This window comes from Anolis sagrei, chromosome 9 (genome assembly GCF_037176765.1).
Source record: "Anolis sagrei isolate rAnoSag1 chromosome 9, rAnoSag1.mat, whole genome shotgun sequence".
Taxonomy (NCBI): Eukaryota; Metazoa; Chordata; class Lepidosauria; order Squamata; family Dactyloidae; genus Anolis; species Anolis sagrei.
In genome coordinates this window covers 12,869,396-12,890,392 of record NC_090029.1, presented here as the reverse complement: position 1 = coordinate 12,890,392, position 20,997 = coordinate 12,869,396, and the positions used below count along the sequence as shown (strand labels likewise).

At 43.3% G+C, this 20,997-nt stretch overlaps 1 protein-coding gene across 1 annotated transcript in view; it reads right to left on the bottom strand.

Annotated features, from left to right (window-relative positions):
- CHSY1 (chondroitin sulfate synthase 1) overlaps positions 1-20,997 on the bottom strand; it is a 110,259-nt gene that overhangs the window by 75,739 nt on the left and 13,523 nt on the right. Inside the window, exon 2 of the mRNA XM_060755674.2 lies at positions 18,907-19,402. Coding sequence (XP_060611657.2) covers positions 18,907-19,402 — 496 coding nt within the window. The remainder of the gene's footprint in view (positions 1-18,906; positions 19,403-20,997) is intronic.

Sequence of the window (20,997 nt, the reverse complement as noted above, 5' to 3'; positions counted from 1 at the left end):
CGGACAGGTAAGTTGGGCCAGAACCATTCAGGGCTTTATAGGCCAAAGCCAGCACTTTGAATAAACAATAATTTAATAATAATTTAATAATAATTTAAATAATAAATAAATGAATGAATTTGAACTCTGCTGCTGCTACAGACAGACACTGGGGCTGCGAGCAGAATTCTGGGAAATGTAGCTGAGGGGGGGGGGGGGCTTTTGCATTCCCTGCCACAGGGGGCCTCCCTTCCCAAACTACATTTCCCAAAATTCTCAAGGTCTCCCTCCCAATGACGACAGGCAACCTTGCTCTCTGTAAAGAGGAACAGCCTTTTTGGCTTCGCACCAACCAACTCTGGAAAACTTACGAGGTTTATTGTACTGTAACAAAAAGTCACAGGTGAGGCTTCGATTATTACCGTATATTACCGGGCTACTAGATGACTTTTTAAACCTTGAAAATCCTTTCAAAAATTGGTGGTCGTCTTGTCTTCCGGATATGAACTGAAAGGGCCTTCTCAGTGGTGGCCCGTCGACTCTAGAACTCACTCCCCAAGGACATCAGGCATAAATAAAACCCCACTCCTCGGATTCTAACCGCCAACCTGTCCGTCGACTAGTCCTTCCAGCACAAGGGGTTAACCCACTGCACCAATGGCGGCTCCTACATTTAGGGAACTAACTTTTCAAATTGAGAAATGAAAACAAGCCTGACCGAAACTTGTTTGTTCTTGATTCTTTTCACTTCCTAGCAAGCAAAGATTTGGACATTCTTAATAAGCACATCACTCCCTAGACACTCTGGAATGTTCTTTGCTATGAAAGAACGGAGGTTTGAATCAGGCATGAGACTTTTAATTAGACCACCTGCTTGGCCAAATTTGTAAATTGAAGCTTCTGCATTAGAGCAATTGACCTTTGCTCCTTTCCATTCCCCGAGAATCATAAAGCAAAGTTCCTTTAATGTCTTCTGGTGCAAACACGCATCATGCTCCAATGTGATCGTCTGTGCATTATTCCAAAATGCTAGGATGCCCGACAAAGGAGGTCTAGTGGAATAAAATTGAGGATTACAAAAATGCGTTTTCTAAACCCCGCCTAAACTGGCATGAAGAGAACTTGCCTAGTGTGGAGTCCTCACTTTGAGATAATAATAATAATAATAATAATAATAATAATAATAACAACTCAATCTTCTATATAAATAAAAATGTAATGTTAGTTCGTGCTACCATCAGAACTCAAAAACCACTGGGGGAATTGACACCAAATATGGACACAAGACACCTAACAGTCCAATTTATGTCCTCCACTAAAAAAAAATTGATTTTGTCATTTGGGAATTGTCGTTGCTGGGATTTATAGTTTACCTAAAATCAAAGAGCATTCTGAACTCCACCAATGATGGAATTGGGCCAAACTTAGCACACAGGGCTCCCATGATAAACAGAAAAAACTGGAAAGATTTGGTGGACACTGACCTTGAGTTTGTGAATTATAGTTCACCCACATCTAGAGAGCTCTGTGGACTCAAACGATGATGTATCTGGACCAAACTTGGCACGAATATTCCATATGCCCAAATATGAACACAGATGGAGTTTAAGGGAAACAGACCTTGACATTTGGGATTTGTACTTACTGGGATTTATAGTTCACCTACAATCAAAGAGCACCAATGATGAACTCCACCAATGATGGAATTGAACCAAACATGGCATACAGGACTTGCATGACCAACAGAACACACTGGAAGGGTTTGGTGGGCATTGACCTTGAGTTTGGGAGTTGTAGTTCATCCAGAGAGCACTGTGGACTCAAACAATGATGGATCTGGACCAAACTTGACACAAAAATTCCATATGCCTAAATATGAACACAGATGGAGTTTGGAGGAAATAGACCTTGACATTTGGGATTTGTAGTTACTGGGATTTATAGTTCACTACAATTAAAGAGTGTTTTGAAACCCACAAACGACAGAAATGGGGCAAACTTCCCACACAGAACCCCCATGACCAACAGAAAATACTTAAGGCCATCCAGTCCAACTCTCTTCACCCGGGCAAGAAAATGTAATCAGAGCCGTCCTGACCAAGAGCCATCCAGTCATAAATATAGATAGATAGATATGATTCTCTCTCACACACAGATAGTATCATAGATTTGAAGGAGACCCTGAAAGAAGGACTATGATATGTTGCATATTCCAGAGTAGGCAAACCAGACACTCTCCACATCAACACTGACAAAGAAACAACAAGAAATACTGTTTACCCACAAGAATAAAGAAATTACATATATTAGAAACCAACACTTTCTCATTACTTTATTTTCCAGATCACCAGACTGGGCCACAGCAACGCGTGGCGGGGAACAGCTAGTAAATAATTTAAAAAACAGCTACAAATGCATTCTGGAAAGATCTGTGGGAAACGGAAAAAGGTTACAACAAAAAAGCTGAGTGGATAAATACTGTGATAATAAATTTTCAGAGAACAAAATGAAAACCTTGGAAATAACAACAGAAATAATCGCTGAAAGAGTGAAGAAAGTCAAGAACTGGTCATCACCTGGCAATGATCAACTGCACGGATTTCGGCTTAAATATCTGCACTCAAAAATGGCCGAACAATTCAATGAGATGCTACAAACTGGAAACATCAGCAAATGGCTAACAACTGGGAAGACATATTTGATACAGAAAGATCCAGCAAAAGGGATAATAACAGGAAACTACAGACCAATAATATGTCTGCCTACAATGTTCAAACTGCTAACAGGCATAATAGTTGATCAAATCCAGGATTACTTGGAGGAAAATAATCTTGCCAGTAGAACAAAAAGGCAATAAAAGAAGTAGGGGCACGAAAGATCAGCTTCTAATTGACAAAATGATACTGGAGAATTGCAAAAGCCACAAAACAAACTTGGATTGATTACAAAAAAGCATCTGACTCACTGACACATTACTGAATTATCAAATGTCTAGATGTCATTGGGGTTTGTGAAAATATTAGAAAGTTCACCAAAATGCAATGAAACAATGGAAAACTGAGTTGTTCGTGGGCAATGAAAGCTATGGAACTATTAACATCAAGAGAGGAATTTTCCAGGGTGACTCACTGTCACCACTGCTTTTCATCATTGCAATGATCCCACTGTCAATAATTCTACAGAAAACAAACCTAGGCTACCAAACAGCAAGAAATTCACCAAAAATTTCTCACTTGCTGTACATGGATGATCTAAAGCTTTACGGAAAATCAGAAACTGAAATCCAGTCACTGACCAATACAGTCAGAATCTTCAGCACTGACATCAGTATGGAGTTCGGCCTAGACAAATGTGCCGAAATGGCATTAAAGAAAGGGAAAATTATACACAGCGAGGGCATAGAGATGCCAAACGGACAAACCACAAAATGCAATCATCCTGAAGACATACTACAGTTTGATAATATCAAGCATGGGCATGTGAAAAATGTGGTCAGCAAAGAATATAGCCAAAGACTAGTGTATTGAATATAGGAACATGGAACAACGGATTATGAGATTGGATCTTGATTCTACCTATGAGACACTAATGAGATGTTATAGTTATGTTTAACTGATTGTTTATTATATCATTGTTTTTAACTGTTTTTAAACTCTTTTTATGATGTTGAGCATTGAATTTTGCTATTGTTAACCACTTTGAGTGGCCCAAGGGCTGAGAAAAGCGGTATATAAATGAAGTAAAAAAATAATAAATGCATAAGAGTCAGAAAGGTTTTGAAGAGAAAATTAAATGGCGGAAATACAATCAAGGCTATCAACACTTGGGCCATCCCCGTCATTAGATACACTGTTGGAATTGTGAACTGGACACAAGCAGAGCTGGATGATCTGGATAGGAAAACAAGAAAACTGATGACAATCCACTACTCATTACATCCACATAGTGATGTCGACAGACTTTACCTGCCCAGAAAATCAGGAGCCAGAGGGCTTCTGCAAGTGAAACAAATGGTAGAAGAAGAGAAACATGCACTGGCAGATTATGTGAAAGGCAGTCAGGAACCAACATTGAGAGAAGTCAATAGCAGTAAACTGCTTAAAGTGCAAAAGACAAAGAGTGAAAACTGTAAAAACACAATCCAGAGCAGAAAAGAAAATTGGCAAAAGAAAGCTCTCCATGGACAGTTCCTGGGAAAAATTGAGAGCCAAATTGACAAAGAAAAAACATGGATGTGGCGCACAAATGGAACTTTGATAAAGGAGACAAAGGGGGCCTGATTCTGGCAGCCCAAGAACAAGCCATTCCAACCGAAGCCATCAAAGCCAGGATTGTAAAGTTGGTGACAGATCCCAAATGTAGACTCTGCAAGGAAGCAGATGAAACAATAGATCCCATCCTCAGCTGCTGCAAGAAGACCGTGCAGACAGACTACAAGCAGAGGCATAAACACCATTGCTCAGATGATTAATTAGAACTTGTGCCACAAATACCATCTGCCTGTGACAAAGAACTGGTGGGATCACAAGTAAAAAAAAAAGTCACAGAGAATGAACATGTCAAGATACTCTGGGACTTCCATATTCAGGCTGAGTTTTGGAGCACAATACTCCTGACATCACAATCGTGTTAAAAAACAAAGAGTGGATTGTCGGTGTTGCAATTCCAGGTGGCAGCAGGATTGAAGAGAAACAACTGGAAAAGCTGACACAATATGAGGATTTAAAGATCGCACTGCAAAGACTGGCACAAGCCAGTCAAGGTGGTCCCAGTGGTGACTGGCACACTGGGTGCAGTTGGCCTGCACTTAAATACAATCAGTGCTGACAAAATTACCATCTACCAGCTGCAAAAGGCCACCTTACTGGGATCTGCACGCATTATTCACCGATACATCACACAGTCCTAGACACTTGGGAAGTGTCCAACATGTGATCCAATACAACAGCCAGCAGAATGTCTGTTGTGGACACATATTGTTGTGTTTCAAATAATACTAATAACAAGGGGGATCACGGCAGCGTGGTGGCACAGTATCTGCCTTAGAGACAAGTTCAATCCTTGGCATCTCTGTTCGTTTTCTTTCTCAATTCTGGGCACTGGAAAACCAATGATCACAACATAAAAGAATAACCTCAAGGACCTCAGAAATAATTACGCATGAGTCACGGGATCTAAAGCAAATCAGGCTAGTGGCCCCTTCCATAAGATATTATTGCTTTCATCTCGGTTACGCTGGAAACGTTTAGCAAGTTCACAAGACTTGAAATGATGACTTCATTGTCCGTCCCCAACCGTTTCAGGAAACGAAATTGGAACATACATTTTTGGCTGAACCTGTGCAAACTGGCCGAATGGGGCCACAGCGAATAGACATGGACAACATGACCCATCCTAAAGCAATGCCCACGCTAATCTACTGATCTGAGAAGAAGAGCCCGAGCTCAAGGAAAAAGATAGTGAACTTTCCGGATCTTTTGCAATCCTCTTAAACAGTCTAAGGCCATTTGCAAGAACAAAACCACAAAACACAACGGAACCCCTCCACTGGTGTGTTGCTGTGCCATGTGTGAAGGCAATCAGGTGCAGACCACAAGCCCAAGGGGGCCATTTCTAAAGCATGAGACATTTTCATCAATGCTGTGCCAAGGAAAGCAACAGCTGTACTCAGCAGGCCTGCATGTGAACATGGAAATGGGCTTGGGGAACAGAGGGCCCAAACTGGAAAACTGGATTGTGTGCATCGACCCCAAAGGAAAATGCATCAGGTTTATTGTCAAGAGTGCATTTCCATTAAAAAAATATTTGGGGGGAACACAAAGGTGTTGCAAAATGCAAAGTTCTGGAAATCAGAGATACTGTAGCCGATGTGCAGGCGACCCGCTACAAAAGAGCCTTTGTGTGAACCCCAGAGGAACGAGCGAAGCTATTCCTTTCTGAAAGAGAGAAGTGCCATATATTTCTAACTCTAGCCCTAGAATCCTGCTTTTTCTTCCCTTCATCTTCAGCCTATGATACTGTGAACCACCGCCTCCTCCTGAGAAAAATGCATAATATCACAAAGGACTACCACCTCACCTGCCTCGTAGGAAACTTGCTACAAAACAGGAGCTTTTTTGTTGACTTCCAGGGCCAGAGAAGTAGATGGCAGAAACGGAAGAACGGCCTGCCTCAGGGGAGTGTGCTTGCTCCATCCATGTTCAACATCTACACAAATGACCAGCCACTGCCAGAAGGGACAGAGAGTTTCATCTATGCTGATGATCGTGCCATTACTGCTCAAGCAGGGAGCTTTGAGATGGTAGAACAGAAACTCTCTGAAGCTCTAGGTGCTCTTACTGCCTATTACAGGGAAAACCAGCTGATCCCCAACCCATGTGCTTTTTATCTCAAGAACAGGCAAGCATCCCGAGCTCTGAGGATCATCTGGGAAGGAATCCCCCTGGAGCATTGCAAATACCTGGGAGTCACTCTGGACCATGCTCTTACCTACAAGAAGCACTGCCTGAACATCAAGCAAAAAGTGGGTGCTAGAAACAATATCATACGAAAGCTGACTGGCACAACCTGGAGATCACAACAAGACACAGTGAAGACATCTGCCCTTGTGCAATGCTACTCTGCTGCTGAGTATGCATGCCCAGTGTGGAACACATCTCACCACGCTAAAATAGTAGATGTGGCTCTTAATGAGACATGCTGCATTATCACGGGGTGTCTGCGCCCTACACCACTGGAGAAATTACACTGCTTAGCCGGTATTGCACCACCTGACATCCGCTGGGAAGTAGCAGCCATGAAAGGACCAAGGCAGTGACATCTCCAGCTCATCCCCTGTTTGGGTATCAGCCAGCACGTCAACGACTTAAATCAAGAAATAGTTTTCTAAGATCTACAGAGACACTCGCTGGAACACCTCAGCAAGCGAGACTCCAAAAGTGGCAGGCTGAAATCCAGAACCTCAATCAATGAGAGACACCTCCCTGGGCACACAGAGGACTGGGCGACTTGGAAGGCACTGAACAGACTGCGCTCTGGCACCATGAGATGCAGAGCCAACCTCAAGAAATGGGGCCACAAAGTGGAATCCACGACATGCAAGTATGGAGAAGAGGAAACCACAGACCACCTGCTGCAATGCAACCTCAGCCCTGCCACATGCAAAATGGAGGACCTCCTTGCAGCAACACCAGAGGCACTCCAAGTGGCCAGATACTGGTCAAAGGACATTTAATCAACTACCAAACTTGCAAATTTTGTATTTTGTCTGTTTGTTTGTTTTGTTTTGACTGGTTGCCCTATTTATTAGCTTTTACATCTTGAGATTCTCATAGCCACTGACCATGCTAGTTTGGTCTTATGGATCCAACCCAATAAAAGAAATGCTTTTGCTGTTATTATTCAAGGGAATAACTCTGTACTTCCTTTCAGGAAGGCATTCTGTGAAGAGGACTTTGGCTGATCAAGAAAAGGACTATTGTTTGAGTCCCCTTGGGAAGATAAAGCTTTTTTTCATTCACATTCAGAGTTCTGCACTTACTAGAAGCAACAACAATTTGCTACTGAAAACAGGTGATCTTTGGCACAGACGTCTGGCCCAATTCAGTCTGTATCAGAATTCATTTCATATCCTGAAATGAAACAGAGCTTCAAGGACTTCATGCCTTGGAGGCACATGTTGTTCCATAACTGTATGTAACGAAATTTGAAAAATGTTCCTGTTCCTGGCTTGAAAGTGTTATTTCCTGTTTCATTGTGCAGTCCCTGCTTTGAAATTAGCTGTTTTTCCCCTGAAACTTTATTTTTGCAGCAAAAACTATGTTGAATTGCTTGAGCCTCAATGATGAATCATAGAATCATAAGAGTTGGAAGAAACCTCGTGGGCCATCCAATCCAACCCCATTCTGCCAAGAAGCAGAAAAATCACATTCAGAGCACCCCCAACAGATGGCCATGCAGCCTCTGTTTAAAAGCCTCCATAGAAGGCGCCTTCACCACAATCCGGGGCAGAGAGTTCCACTGCTGAACAGCTCTCACAGTCAGAAAGTTCTTCCTAATGCTCAGGTGGAATCTCCTTTTTTGTAGTTTGAAGCCATTGTTCTGCAACCTACTCTCCAGGGCAGCAGAAAGGAAGCTTGCTCCCTCCAGAGATCACTATGGACTCAAACAATGATGGATCTGGACCAAACTCTACACAAATACTCAATATGTCCAAATGTGAACACTGGTGGAGTTTGGAGGAAATAGAATCTTTACATTTGGGAACTGTAGTTGCTGGGATTTGTAGTTCACCTACAATCACAGAGCATTTTGAACCCCACCAACCATGGAATTGAACCAAACTTGGCACACAGTTCTCCCATGACCAACAGAAAATACTGAAAGGGTTTGGTGGGCAGTGTCCTTTGTTTTTGGAGTTGTAGTTCACCTACATCCAGAGAATACTGTGGACTCCAACAATGATGGATCTGGACCAAACTCTACACAAATACTCAATATGCCCAAATGTGAACACTGGTGGAGTTTTGGGGAATATAGAATCTGGACATTTGGGAGTTGTAGTTGCTGTGATTTGTAGTTCATCTACAATCAAAGAGAATTCTGAACCCCACCAACGATAGAATTGAGCCAAACCTCCCACACAGAGTCCCCATGTGGGCCACAGCAATGCGTGGCAGGGGACAGCTAGTAATAATGATAAATATTTATACCCCGCTACCATCTCCCCAAGGGACTCGGTGAGGCTTACATGAGGTCGAGCCCACAATACATCAATAATAAAAGCAATGACAACAAGTAATACAGAACAATAGAATCATAGAATCAAAGAGTTGGAAGAGACCTCATGGGCCATCCAGTCCAACCCCCTGCCAAGAAGCAGGAATATTGCATTCAAAGCACCCCTGACAGATGGCCACCCAGCCTCTGTTTAAAAGCTTCTAAAGAAGGAGCCTCCATCACACTCCGGGGCAGTGAGTTCCACTGCTGAACGGCTCTCACAGTCAATAAAAATAAAACTCATAACAGAATATTATCAATAAACATTATCAGTAACACAGTGACGTTTAAAAACCTATGGCTGGGCCAAATGTAATAATTAAAATTTAAAAATAGTGCTGAGCAGGCGAAACGTCAGGAGTGAATGCTGCTGGCTATACCGACCGAAAAACCCACAGTAAGCCAGTGTTTCCGGCCATGAAAGCCTTCAACAACACAAACACTTCCCCCGCCCTCCGCCTCAAAAAAATCCAACTTATACGAGCCACATTCCAGCTTTGGAAGCAGGGGTGTCAAGGTGACTTTGTCTACGAAAATGCAAGGAAATAATCCCTTCCCTTTTAGACAATTAGGATTCTTGGCAGGATTTTAAGATGGCTCCAGCTGGTGGCCCAGAAAGTTCACACCGTCGGGGGCTCAGAGCAGCTTTGCACCCAGAGGAAATTACAGCTCGAAATACTGCAGACACTTAAAGGAGCCCAAATTAAGGGGACGCGATGCAGCTTCAGCACAGAAAATGCCCCAAATCATTTGCTGGAATCAGAGCACTTTGAATAAGGAAATAACTTGCATTATTTACTAGTGGAAAGCACCACTGGGTTTGTGCCAATATATGTGGTTATAGGACTGCAAGCCAACTCCAACATATGGCTATACATCTGATCACAAGGTTTTCTTGGCAGGATGGATTCGGAAGACATTGGCCAGTTCTTTCCCCCTTAAGAGTGAGAGGATAGCCAAAGGTCTACCAGTGCGTTTCCAGGCAAGGATCCAAAAGCTAGAAGAACCCTATTGCTACTTCATACTGTCATAGAATCATAGAATCAAAGAGTTGGAAGAGACCTCATGGGCCATCCAGTCCAACCCCCTGCCAAGAAGTAGGAATATTGCATTCAAATCACCCCTGACAGATGGCCATCCAGCCTCTGCTTAAAAGCTTCCAAAGAGGGAGCCTCCACCACACTCCGGGGCAGAGAGTTCCACTGCTGAACGGCTCTCACAGTCAGGAAGTTCTTCCTAATGTTCAGATGGAATCTCCTCTCTTGTAGTTTGAAGCCATTGTTCCGCGTCCTAGTCTCCAAGGAAGCAGAAAACAAGCTTGCTCCCTCCTCCCTGTGGCTTCCTCTCACATATTTATACATGGCTATCATATCTCCTCTCAGCCTTCTCTTCTTCAGGCTAAACATGCCCAGTTCCCCAAGCCGCTCCTCATAGGGCTTGTTCTCCAGACCCTTGATCATTTTAGTCGCCCTCCTCTGGACACATTCCAGCTTGTCAATATCTCTCTTGAACTGTGGTGCCCAGAATTGGACACAATATTCCAAGTGTGGTCTAACTAAAGCAGAATAGAGGGGTAGCATTACTTCCTTAGATCTAGACACTATGCTCCTCTTGATGCAGGCCAAAATCCCATTGGCTTTTTTTGCCGCCACATCACATTGTTGGCTCATGTTTAACTTGTTGTCCACGAGGACTCCAAGATCTTTTTCTTGTCAATCAGAGGTGTAACATTTCTGAAAATTGGGAAGACTGGGATTGGGGCAGATAATTTCCCAGGAGAAAAGAGGAAAAAGGGGGATATCGATGTAGTTTGCAGATTAAACATCACTTTGTTGCTTAATATTGTATGCATATGATAGAATTACTGCAGTTTTGTTTGGCATAAAGGTGTCGTGTTTGTATATTAAATCTACAGTTCAATCAGAAAATATTTGCAAAGTTCTTATATAGGTATATAAATAGGAATAGATATATAATAAACACATACATATTGGCAGTCCCCAAGTTATGAACAAGATAGGCTCTGTAGGTTTGTTCTTAAGTTGAATTTGTGTGCAACTAGGAAGCCAAAATCATTTATTTATTATTATTTATTTCGAGGTTTTATATACCGACCCTCTCACCTTCAAAGAGGGATTCGGACCGGTTCACAACATGTGTTAACATACAAAAAATATACAATAACATCACAATGCCACTTCATTACACGGTTAAAATATCAGCACTATACACGTTAAAACATTATCATCCCAGTTAAAAGAGCCAAATCGTCCGACACCATCACAATCCCATTCATCATCCTCCTTTCATGTGGGCAAAGAATTAAATCAGTTGTCAAATGCCGCGTTCCACAACCAGGTCTTTGTTAGTTTACTGAACGTCATGAGGGAGGGGGCAGTTCTGATCTCTAATGGCAGGGAGTTCCAAAGTCGAGGGGCCACCATCGAGAAGGCCCTGTCCCTCGTCCCCACCAGCCGTGCTTGTGCAGGTGGAGGGACCGAGAGCAGGGCCCCTCCAGATGATCTTAGTGGTCTTGATGGTTCGTAGGGGAGAATACGTTCGGAGAGGTAAACAGGGCCGGAGTCGTTTAGGGCTTTATAGGTTAACACCAGCACTTTGAATTGTGCTCGGAAGCTAATCGGCAGCCAGTGGAGTTCGAGTAACAGCGGAGTGGTGTGCTCCCTGTACCCAGCACCCGTTAGTAATCTGGCTGCAGCGCGTTGTACTTGCTGCAGCTTCCGGGCAGTCTTCAGAGGCAACCCCACGTAGAGAGCGTTGCAGTAATCTAAGCGGGATGTAACCAAAGCGTGTACTACCGTGGCCAAGTCAGCCCTCCCAAGGTACGGAGACAGCTGGCGCACAAGTTTTAACTGTGCGAATGCTCCCCTGACCACCGCTGAAACCTGGGGTTCCAGGCTCAGCGATGAATCCAGGAGAACTCCCAGACTGCGTACCTTTGTTTATATGTTTGTTCCAGTGTGCCTTCCCAGAATAAGGAAACTCCCAGCAATATGTCCCTAAATGCACTTTATCAATGATCTAGGATTGTCTGCGTGCCCTTTCCTCTCCGAAATGCTATCCTAGTTATATATGTCACCTGGTCATGCTCAGCATTATTTTTTAAAATTTTAATTATTACATTTATTTATTGATTTATTTGCAGCTTTTATATTCCGCCCTTCTCACCCCGCAGGGGACTCAGGGCGGATTACAGTGTACACATATATGGCAAACATTCAATGCCAATTTTGACATACAAACATATACAGACATACACAGAGGCTATTTAACATTTTCTGGCCGCCAGGGGAGCTGTCGCTTTCATCGTCCATCTGCGACTCTGATGAAGGACTTCCGCATTCCCCGCATGCTTTTTGCTGGAGTGCTTTGCTGGAGTCTTTTTTATGGCCTCAAAAATTAGTTAATTTAGCCTCCCCACACTTTTCAGGTGGTACCTAATTTTCCTACTTGACAGATGCAACTATCTTTCGGGTTGCAAAGGTCAACAACAGGCTACACAATAGGTTGGAAACCCATTCCAACCCGGGCTGGCTTCGAACTCATGACCTTTTGGTCAGAGTGATCTTAATGCAGCTGACACTCAGCCAGCTGCACCACAATCCCGGTGCCTACAGCAATAGGTTTTTAAGCATTTGGCCCAGCCATAGGTTTTTAAGCATTGTTGTGCTATTGTTAATGTTTACTGCTTGTTTTTTGTTTATGAGTTTCATTTTATTGTTTTGTATTGTTGTTGTTGTTGTTTTTGGTGATGTATTGTGGGCTCGGTCTCATGTAAGCCGCACCGAGTCCCTTGGGGAGATGGTAGCGGGGTATAAATATAGTTATTATTATTATTATTATTATTATTATTATTATTATTATTTTCGGAGCTGTCTATGCCACCTTTCTCCAGAACAAACTCAAGGCGGTTCACATCATATTTAAAAATATACATACAAATAATTAAAAACTGTAACTAAACAAGTATTAGAGGTTCAATAATCTTTAAAAACTTTCCATATTATTGAACATTAAAAGTTAAAATCAATTATTATTATTATTATTATTATTATTATTTGTACCATTTTGCAAACAATTCTGGGCCTGAACTGTTTAGAGCTTTAAAGGCAATGACCTGCACTTTAAATTTTGCCTGGTAGCAAATTGGAAACCAGTTATTATTATTATTATTATTATTATTATTATTATTATTATGGGATTCAGCCTGGCAGCTAAAGGACCATTTTCTAGGAGACCTTCCACCCCAGCCATATCATATGGTTCCACTTTTGGAGGAGGAAGATACGGTGCATGCAGAACAAGAATCCCAACCCACACCTCTGTAAACCACATAGAGGTTTATTTCTACGCAGGTTCCCTGCCAGCCATTTGTTTCCGCTTCCAACTTCAGAAATTGTTTTTGCACGTTGAAAAAAAATCCCAAATACGCATTGCTAAGAAATGCAGCATGCAGAAATAGGAACTGGCCGACCACTTTCTGTATTACAAACTCACCAAGTAGAGGAAGAAACTAAACAGGAAACGAGAAAACAGAACGGTTCTCTGTTTATATGCCTTATGATGAAATGGCACCACGAAGACAAAGAACGTTTCAGACCTGGGCCCTGAACATTTGGCCATCTGATTCAATATTTGCTATTCCTTGCACTTAAAATATTGTATTATTAGTCTCGCAGAGACTGAGAACAATTGCATTTTGGCTTTTAACCTGCAGTTTGGATTTTGTTGTGACCACTGTAAAGTATCTGCTTTTTTATTTTGGGTGTTTCACAAGTACCAGGTCTTTAGATTATGATAGCTTTGTACAGATAGAATCATATTGTTGGAAGAGACCTCATGGGCCATCCAGTCCATCCCCCTGCCAAGAAGAAGGAATATTGCATTCAAATCACCCCTGACAGATGGCCATCCAGCTTCTGTTTAAAAGCCTCTAAAGAAGGAGCCTCCACCACACTCCAGGGCAGAGTTCCACTGCTGAACAGCTCTCACAGTCAGGAAGTTCTTCCTCATGTTCAGATGGAATCTCCTTTCTTGTAGTTTGAAGCCATTGTTCCGTGTCCTAGTCTCCAAGGAAGCAGAAAACAAGCTTGCTCCCTCCTCCCTGTGGCTTCCTCTCACATATTAATACATGGCTATCATGTCTCCTCTCATCCTTCTCTTCCTCAGGCTAAACATGCCCAGCTCCTTAAGCCGCTCCTCATAGGGCTTGTTCTCCAGACCCTTGATCATTTTAGTCGCCCTCCTCTGGACACATTCCAACTTGTCAATATCTCTCTTCAACTGTGGTGCCCAGAATTGGACACAATATTCCAGGTGTGGTCTAACCAAAGCGGAATAGAGGGGTAGCATGACTTTCCTAGATCTAGACACTATACTCCTATTGATGCAGGCCAAAATCCCACTGGCTTTTTTTGCCGCCACATCACATTGTTGGCTCATGTTCACCTTCCTGTCCACGAGGACTCCAAGATCTTTTTCTCACGTATTGCTTTCGAGCCAGGCATTGTCCCCCATTCTGTATCAGATGGAATCTCCTTTCTTGTAGTTTTGATTGCGTGATGAACCATGCATATGTATTTGTTGCACAGCATTCCGACTACACAGTCAACAGCTGATGATTTTGCACATAATGAAACCATGTATGTACGTACCTATGCCTTTGTTGCACAACATCCCCACTTTAGTCAGCCATTGCTGACTTTCACACAATGACAATCTCTCAGTTCCAACAGCTTAGTCTCTCTTATGAGAGTTCATTTAACTAACTAGAAGCAGATTAACAGTGCATCTTCTCACGAAAGCCTTCCCCCCTTTTTTTCCCAGTCGTCCACCCCATAGACAAATTGAATGCATCATCTCCTTATTTATTATTGTACTAGCCATCCCCTGCCACGCATTGCTGTGGCCCAGTCCGATGATCTGGAAAATAAAGTTATGATAAAGTTTTGGTTTCTAATCTATGTAATGTCTTTATGCTTGTGGGTAAACAGTATTTTTTGCTGTTTCTTTGTCAGTGTTGATGTGGAGCTTGTCTGGTTTGCCTACTCTGGAACATGCAACATATAATTGTCCTTCTTTAGGGGTCCCTTTCAAATCTCCGATACTATATCTGTGTGGGTGTGTGTGTGTGAATCCTATCTATCTATCTATCTATCTATCTATGGCTGGATGGTTCTTTGTCAGGAAGGCTTTGATTTTCTTGCCCTGGTGAAGGGAGTTGGACTGAATGGCCTTAAGTATTTTCTGATAGTCATGGGAGTTCTGTGTGGGAAATCTGCCCACACATTAGATGTCCTTGTTTGTTTCCTTGTTTGACATCTAATCACCCCTCAACAAAAGATTGCTCCGGGCACCTCCAGGCAATCAAATGCTAATCAAGGTGGTCAGTTGAAACATTCACACCTAGCTCCAGCAGACAAGAGTCCTTTGTGGTCATTCCACAGATATATAAACCCCTTTTTCCTAGTTCCAACAGCCCTCACTACCTCTGGGGATGCTTGCCATAGATGCAGGCGAAACGTCAGGAGAAAATGCCTCTAGAACATGGCCATATAGCCCGGAAAAACCTACAACAACCCAGTGATTCCGGCCATGAAAGCCTTCGAGAATACATTTTCCTCATTGATTGCACAAGCCTAGTGTTTCTGCTTTCTTTGGCCTGCAAAGTGGGCCTATCGGCAAACCCTTGTTAAGACTTATTGATGCATTCGTGTTCCATCCCACGGCGACACCCATTGTGCCGGTTATTAGGCATGACACATACACTTTTGTTTTCACCTTCCTATCCAATTCTCGTCTGCGAGTTCTCATATACAGATTCTGCGGCCAGAGAACATAGCACAAGGATGTTGTCTTCAGCAACATGTCAACTGGAGGAGAAACGGCAGGTTTCTTTGTCAGTTATCCTCTGGGTGCTTCCTTCACGCTAAAGAGCTTAAGGCCATCTAGAGCTTATTGAGCTCCAACGAACCCTTAGCTGAACTGAGGCCCAACAAACCAGAACCAACCGAATGGGATGTAGAGACTTGCATTGTCCCAGTGCTTTTGACAGCGCAGATGAGTATTTCCTAGATTCAAATTTAACCATAACTTCCCAAATTCAAAACTGTGAAATCAAAAAATAGATTTCCTGGAAGCCCCCCACGGTTGTTCTCCTTTCTGAAGAATACTTATTTTCAGCACATGTTTTGGGTTAAAAATGCACACAAAACAAAGTGCAGGCCATCCCTGGGTTACGATCAAGATCGGTTCTGTAGGTTAACTCTTAAGTTGAATTTGATTGTAAGTTGGTACTACTACATTTTAATTGTAACTACAGCTATATACATATTTTATTTATTTATTTATTTACTTTACTTGTATACCGCAGTTTCTCAGCCTAACCGGCGACTCAACGCGGTTTACAACAAAGGTACAACAGTCAACAATATACAATTTAAAACCATAAAAGCATAATACACAATATTGACACAACAATAACAACCCAATGCATCTCATGACTAAAATCGTGATCCAGTTTCGTCGTCCATATTACCATTCCTGTAATCATCACATTCATTGCACCAATTAACCAAATGCCTGTTCGAACATCCAGGTTTTTAATCTTCTTCGGAACACCATCAGCGAGGGGGCTGATCTTATCTCCATGGGAAGGGCGTTCCATAGCAGAGGGGCCACCACAGAAAAGGCCCTGTCTCTCGTCCCCGCCAGCCGCACCTGTGAAGCAGGCGGGATAGAGAGCAGGGCCTCCCCAGAAGATCTTAGGGTCCTGGTGGGCTGATAGGCCGAGCTTGGACAACAACAACAACAATATAATATATAAGAGTCCTTACATTCCTATTGTTTCTCCCCCATCCTTAACTAGGGGTCGTTTGTTTATACATTGGATGTTTGTAACTCAGGAACCTTGGGCTGTGTGTGTGTGTGTGTGTGTGTGTGTATATATATATATATATATATATATATACACACACACACACACACACACACAAGGGGTATTTTTAAAGTAAGGTCCGTTTTGTTGTAGACACTAGTAGTTCGCGCGCATACCGCAACGAGCATGTGCGTCGTGTACCGGCATGCCTCGGGAAAAACTGTGCTCAGTTTCCGCTCTGTAGCTAACCTGTACGGTTCTGTTCTGTGCTTTAAAAATGTTTAAGACTATCAACTCTCCCTCCGCATGTGAGGTTTGCTCAGTGATACGGTTTTTGTCAGCAAGGAACCTGCCTGCTGCAGAAATTCATCGACAGATTTGTGAAGTGTACGGTGATACTGTTATGAGTGAAAGCAAAGTGCGTAAGTGAGTACAACAATTCAAAGGTGGCCGTGACAACGTCCATGATGAGGACTGCTCCGGTCGCCCTTCTTTGATTACAATGAACTCTTGGTTATCGGAGCAGGCGGCATGTTTTTATGAAGAGGGTATTTTAATATTGGCAACTATGTCAAAAAATAGAGTGAAGTATGTACTTTCTGAAAATAAATTTACTTTTTTGAAATCAACTTTCGTTGTGTACTTATGTTCAAACGGACCTTACTTAAAAAATACCCCTCGTGTGTGTGTGTATATATGTGTGTGTGTGTGTGTGTAATATAATAATACTAATAATAAAAGTGCTCCATGCAGTCATGCCAGTGGCCACATGACCTTTGAGACTACTATATGGACAATGGCAGCTCTTTGGCTTAAAAATGGAGATGAGCACCAGAGTCCCGGAGTCAAACTTGACTAGACTTAATGTCAGGGGAAACATTTACCTTTACCTCCATAATAATTTAATATAAATATTGTAATAGTAATAGTATATAAGATTCCTCTCACTTCCTGTTGAAACTGGGGGGCCTTGGCCTCTACATATATAAAACAGTAATATAATAATACTAATAATGTAGAGACATCAGACTGGCAACAAAGATCCGCCTAGTCAAAGCCATGGTATTCCCTGTAGTAACCTACGGAAGTGAGAGCTGGACCTTAGGGAAGGCTGAGCGAAGGAAGAGAGATGCTTTTGAGCTGTGGTGTTGGAGGAAAGTTCTGAGAGTGCCTTGGACTGCGAGAAGATCCAACCAGTCCATCCTCCAGGAAATAAAGCCCGGCTGCTCACTGGAGGGAAGGAGACTAGAGACAAAGTTGAAGTACTTTGGCCATATCATGAGGAGACAGCAAAGCCTAGAGAAGACAATTATGCTGGGGAAAGTGGAAGGCAAAAGGAAGAGGGGCCGACCAAGGGCAAGATGGATGGACGGCATCCTTGAAGTGACTGGACTGACCTTGAAGGAACTGGGGGTGGTGACGGCCGACAGGGAGCTCTGGCGTGGGCTGGTCCATGAGGTCACGAAGAGTCGGAGACGACTGAACGAATGAACAACAACAACAACAATAATGTAGTCATAATAGTTTTCTAAGATCTACAGAGACACTCACTGGAACACCTCAGCAAGCGAGAGTCCAAAAGTGGCAGGCTCAAACCCAGAACCTCAACCAATGGCTGATACCAAATGAGAGACTCCCCCCTGGGCACACAGAAGACTGGGCGACTTGGAAGGCGCTGAACAGACTGCGCTCTGGCACCACGAGATGCAGAGCCAACCTTAAGAAATGGGGTCACAAAGTGGAATCCACGACATACGAGTGTGGAGAAGAGCAAACCACTGACCTCTGCTGCGATGCAACCTCAGCCCTGCCACATGCACAATGGAGGACCTCCTTGCAGCAACACCAGAAGCACTCCAAGTGTCCAGATACCGGTCAAAGGACATTTAATCAACTACCAAACTCACAAAATTTGTATTTTGTCTGTTTGTTTGCTTTGTTGTTAGAAATGTAATATAATTGACTGGCTGCCCTGACACGACAAATAAATAGTCATAATAAAGCTGTAAAACTAATTATAATATATAAGATTCCTATCACTCCCTGTTGTAACTGGAGGACCTGGACCTGTATACGTATAACATAGTAATATAATATTATTATGATATTACTAATAATATATAAGATTCTTCTCACTTCCTGTTGTAACTCAGGGACCTTGGTCGTGCACTGCTTTCCAGGCGGCTATGCCACCCACTTTCAAATGTTTCTCCCAGAAAGATAGCAGCAGTTTGCCTGCAGACTGGCGTACGTACCTCATAAGACCAGACGCACTGGACCCCTGCGAAGCGCCGCACGCATCTCCCGATCTCCACGTCCTCATGGGTGGTGTACATCTCACGAAGGCACTCCCCAATGTGGGGGGCTGTGCGCCGCAGCACCTCGCGGCTCATGATCACGCCGGGACCCCCCATACAGAAGTCCTCTCCTGGCTCGAGGGCAAGCTTCCCCATCTCCTCTGTGGTGCCCAGCCCCGTTTGGCCCAGGAAGAGGGGCTCGCTGCTGTTCAGGCTGCGGAGGAAGTTCTCCAGCTTGTCTCCTTTGATGTAAACATCGTCATCCGCACGCATGAACCACTCGTACTTGTCCAGGTAGTGGTCGTGCATGTACTTGAGCATCATAAATGACTTCTTCTGAGGTGGGTAGGAGTCATCGACGCCAGGCAGGGGCACAATGGGGATGGGAAGGGAGGTGTCTGAACCCTCGCTGGAGAAGAACTGGACCTTACCAGGGATGGTGCTGGACCATGTCCTGCAAAGCAAAGACCAAGCACAATTAGGAAAGCCCTCTGATTACCCATTAATGAAGACTACTCTAGTTTTTCTTCTGTAAAGGTCTGAAACTGACCCATAAGAAAAGGTCCTTAGCACTTAAAAGAAAATTGGATAAAAATGTTCCACAGATTGTATACCACACCGAAACAACTTGCTAAAATGTATAAAACGGTTTCTGATAAGTGTTGAAAATATTCAGAACAAGTGGGTTCCTTCTACCATATGTGGTGGACTTGTAAAGAAACAGTAAAGGTTTGGAGGGTAATTCATGAAGAGACGCAAAAGATCTTAAAAAGAACTTTTACAAGAAAACCAGAGTATTACTTGTTAGGCTTTACAGATTTGGATTTACAATTGACAGAACAAGAGGACAAACTTTTTACATATACAACGACCGCCGCTAGAATTGTTTTTGCCAGAAAATGGAAGCAAGACTCAGTACCACCCGTACAGGATTGGGTGGAAAAAATCAGAGAAATAAAGGATATGGACAAACTGACTTTTTTGTTGAAGAAAAATACAGGCATGATAATAAAAAGAACGAACTGGGACAATCTTCATGACTATCTGGACAATTTGCGAATATAAAAAACAAGAGAGACAATTTTATTATCTTTAATAAAAAAAATATATTTTTGAATAATATATGCAGGTTCGCAGCTTGGGTGTGACCCTGGACTCATCGCTGAGCCTGGAACCCCAGGTTTTGGCGGTGACCAGGGGAGCATTTGCACAGCTAAAGCTTGTGCGCCAGCTGCGCCCGTACCTTGGGAAGTCTGACTTGGCCACGGTAGTCCACGCTCTGGTTACATCCCGTTTAGACTACTGCAACGCTCTCTACGTGGGGTTGCCTTTGAAGACAGCTCGGAAGCTCCAACTAGTCCAACGCTCGGCAGCCATGATTTTAACAGGAGCGGAGCGCAGGGAGCATACAACCCCCCTGTTGCGCCAACTCCACTGGCTACCGATCTGCTACCGGGCTGAATTCAAAGTGCTGGCGTTGGCCTTTAAAGCCCTAAACGGTTCCGGCCCAAGCTACCTATCTGACCGCATCTCTGCCTATGAACCCACCAGGACTTTGAGATCTTCCGGGGAGACCCTGCTCTCGATCCCGCCTGCTTCTCAAGCTCGGCTGGTGGGGACGAGAGATAGGGCCTTCTCGGTGGTGGCTCCTCAGCTGTGGAACGCCCTTCCTGCGGACATTAGACTGGCACCATCTCTAATGGTATTCCACAAAAAGGTGAAGACCTGGATATTTGTGCAGGCGTTTGAGTAATTTAGTGCAATCTGGTAATGGAACATAGGAATGGAACAATGGACGACGAACCTGGACTACGCTTGGATGATGAGAAGATTGGGTACGGTTGTTTTTTGTAATAATTGCTGTTTCTACTGTTTTTACTGTTTGTGAACCGCTGTGAGTCGCCTTCGGGCTTGAGATACAGCGGTATATAAGCAAAGTAAATAAATAATAAATAAATAAATAAATAAATAATAAGAATATTTTATCCAAGAAGATGGAATGGAAGTCCCTTTGTGTGTGTGTGTGTGTGTGTGTGTGTGTGTGTGGGG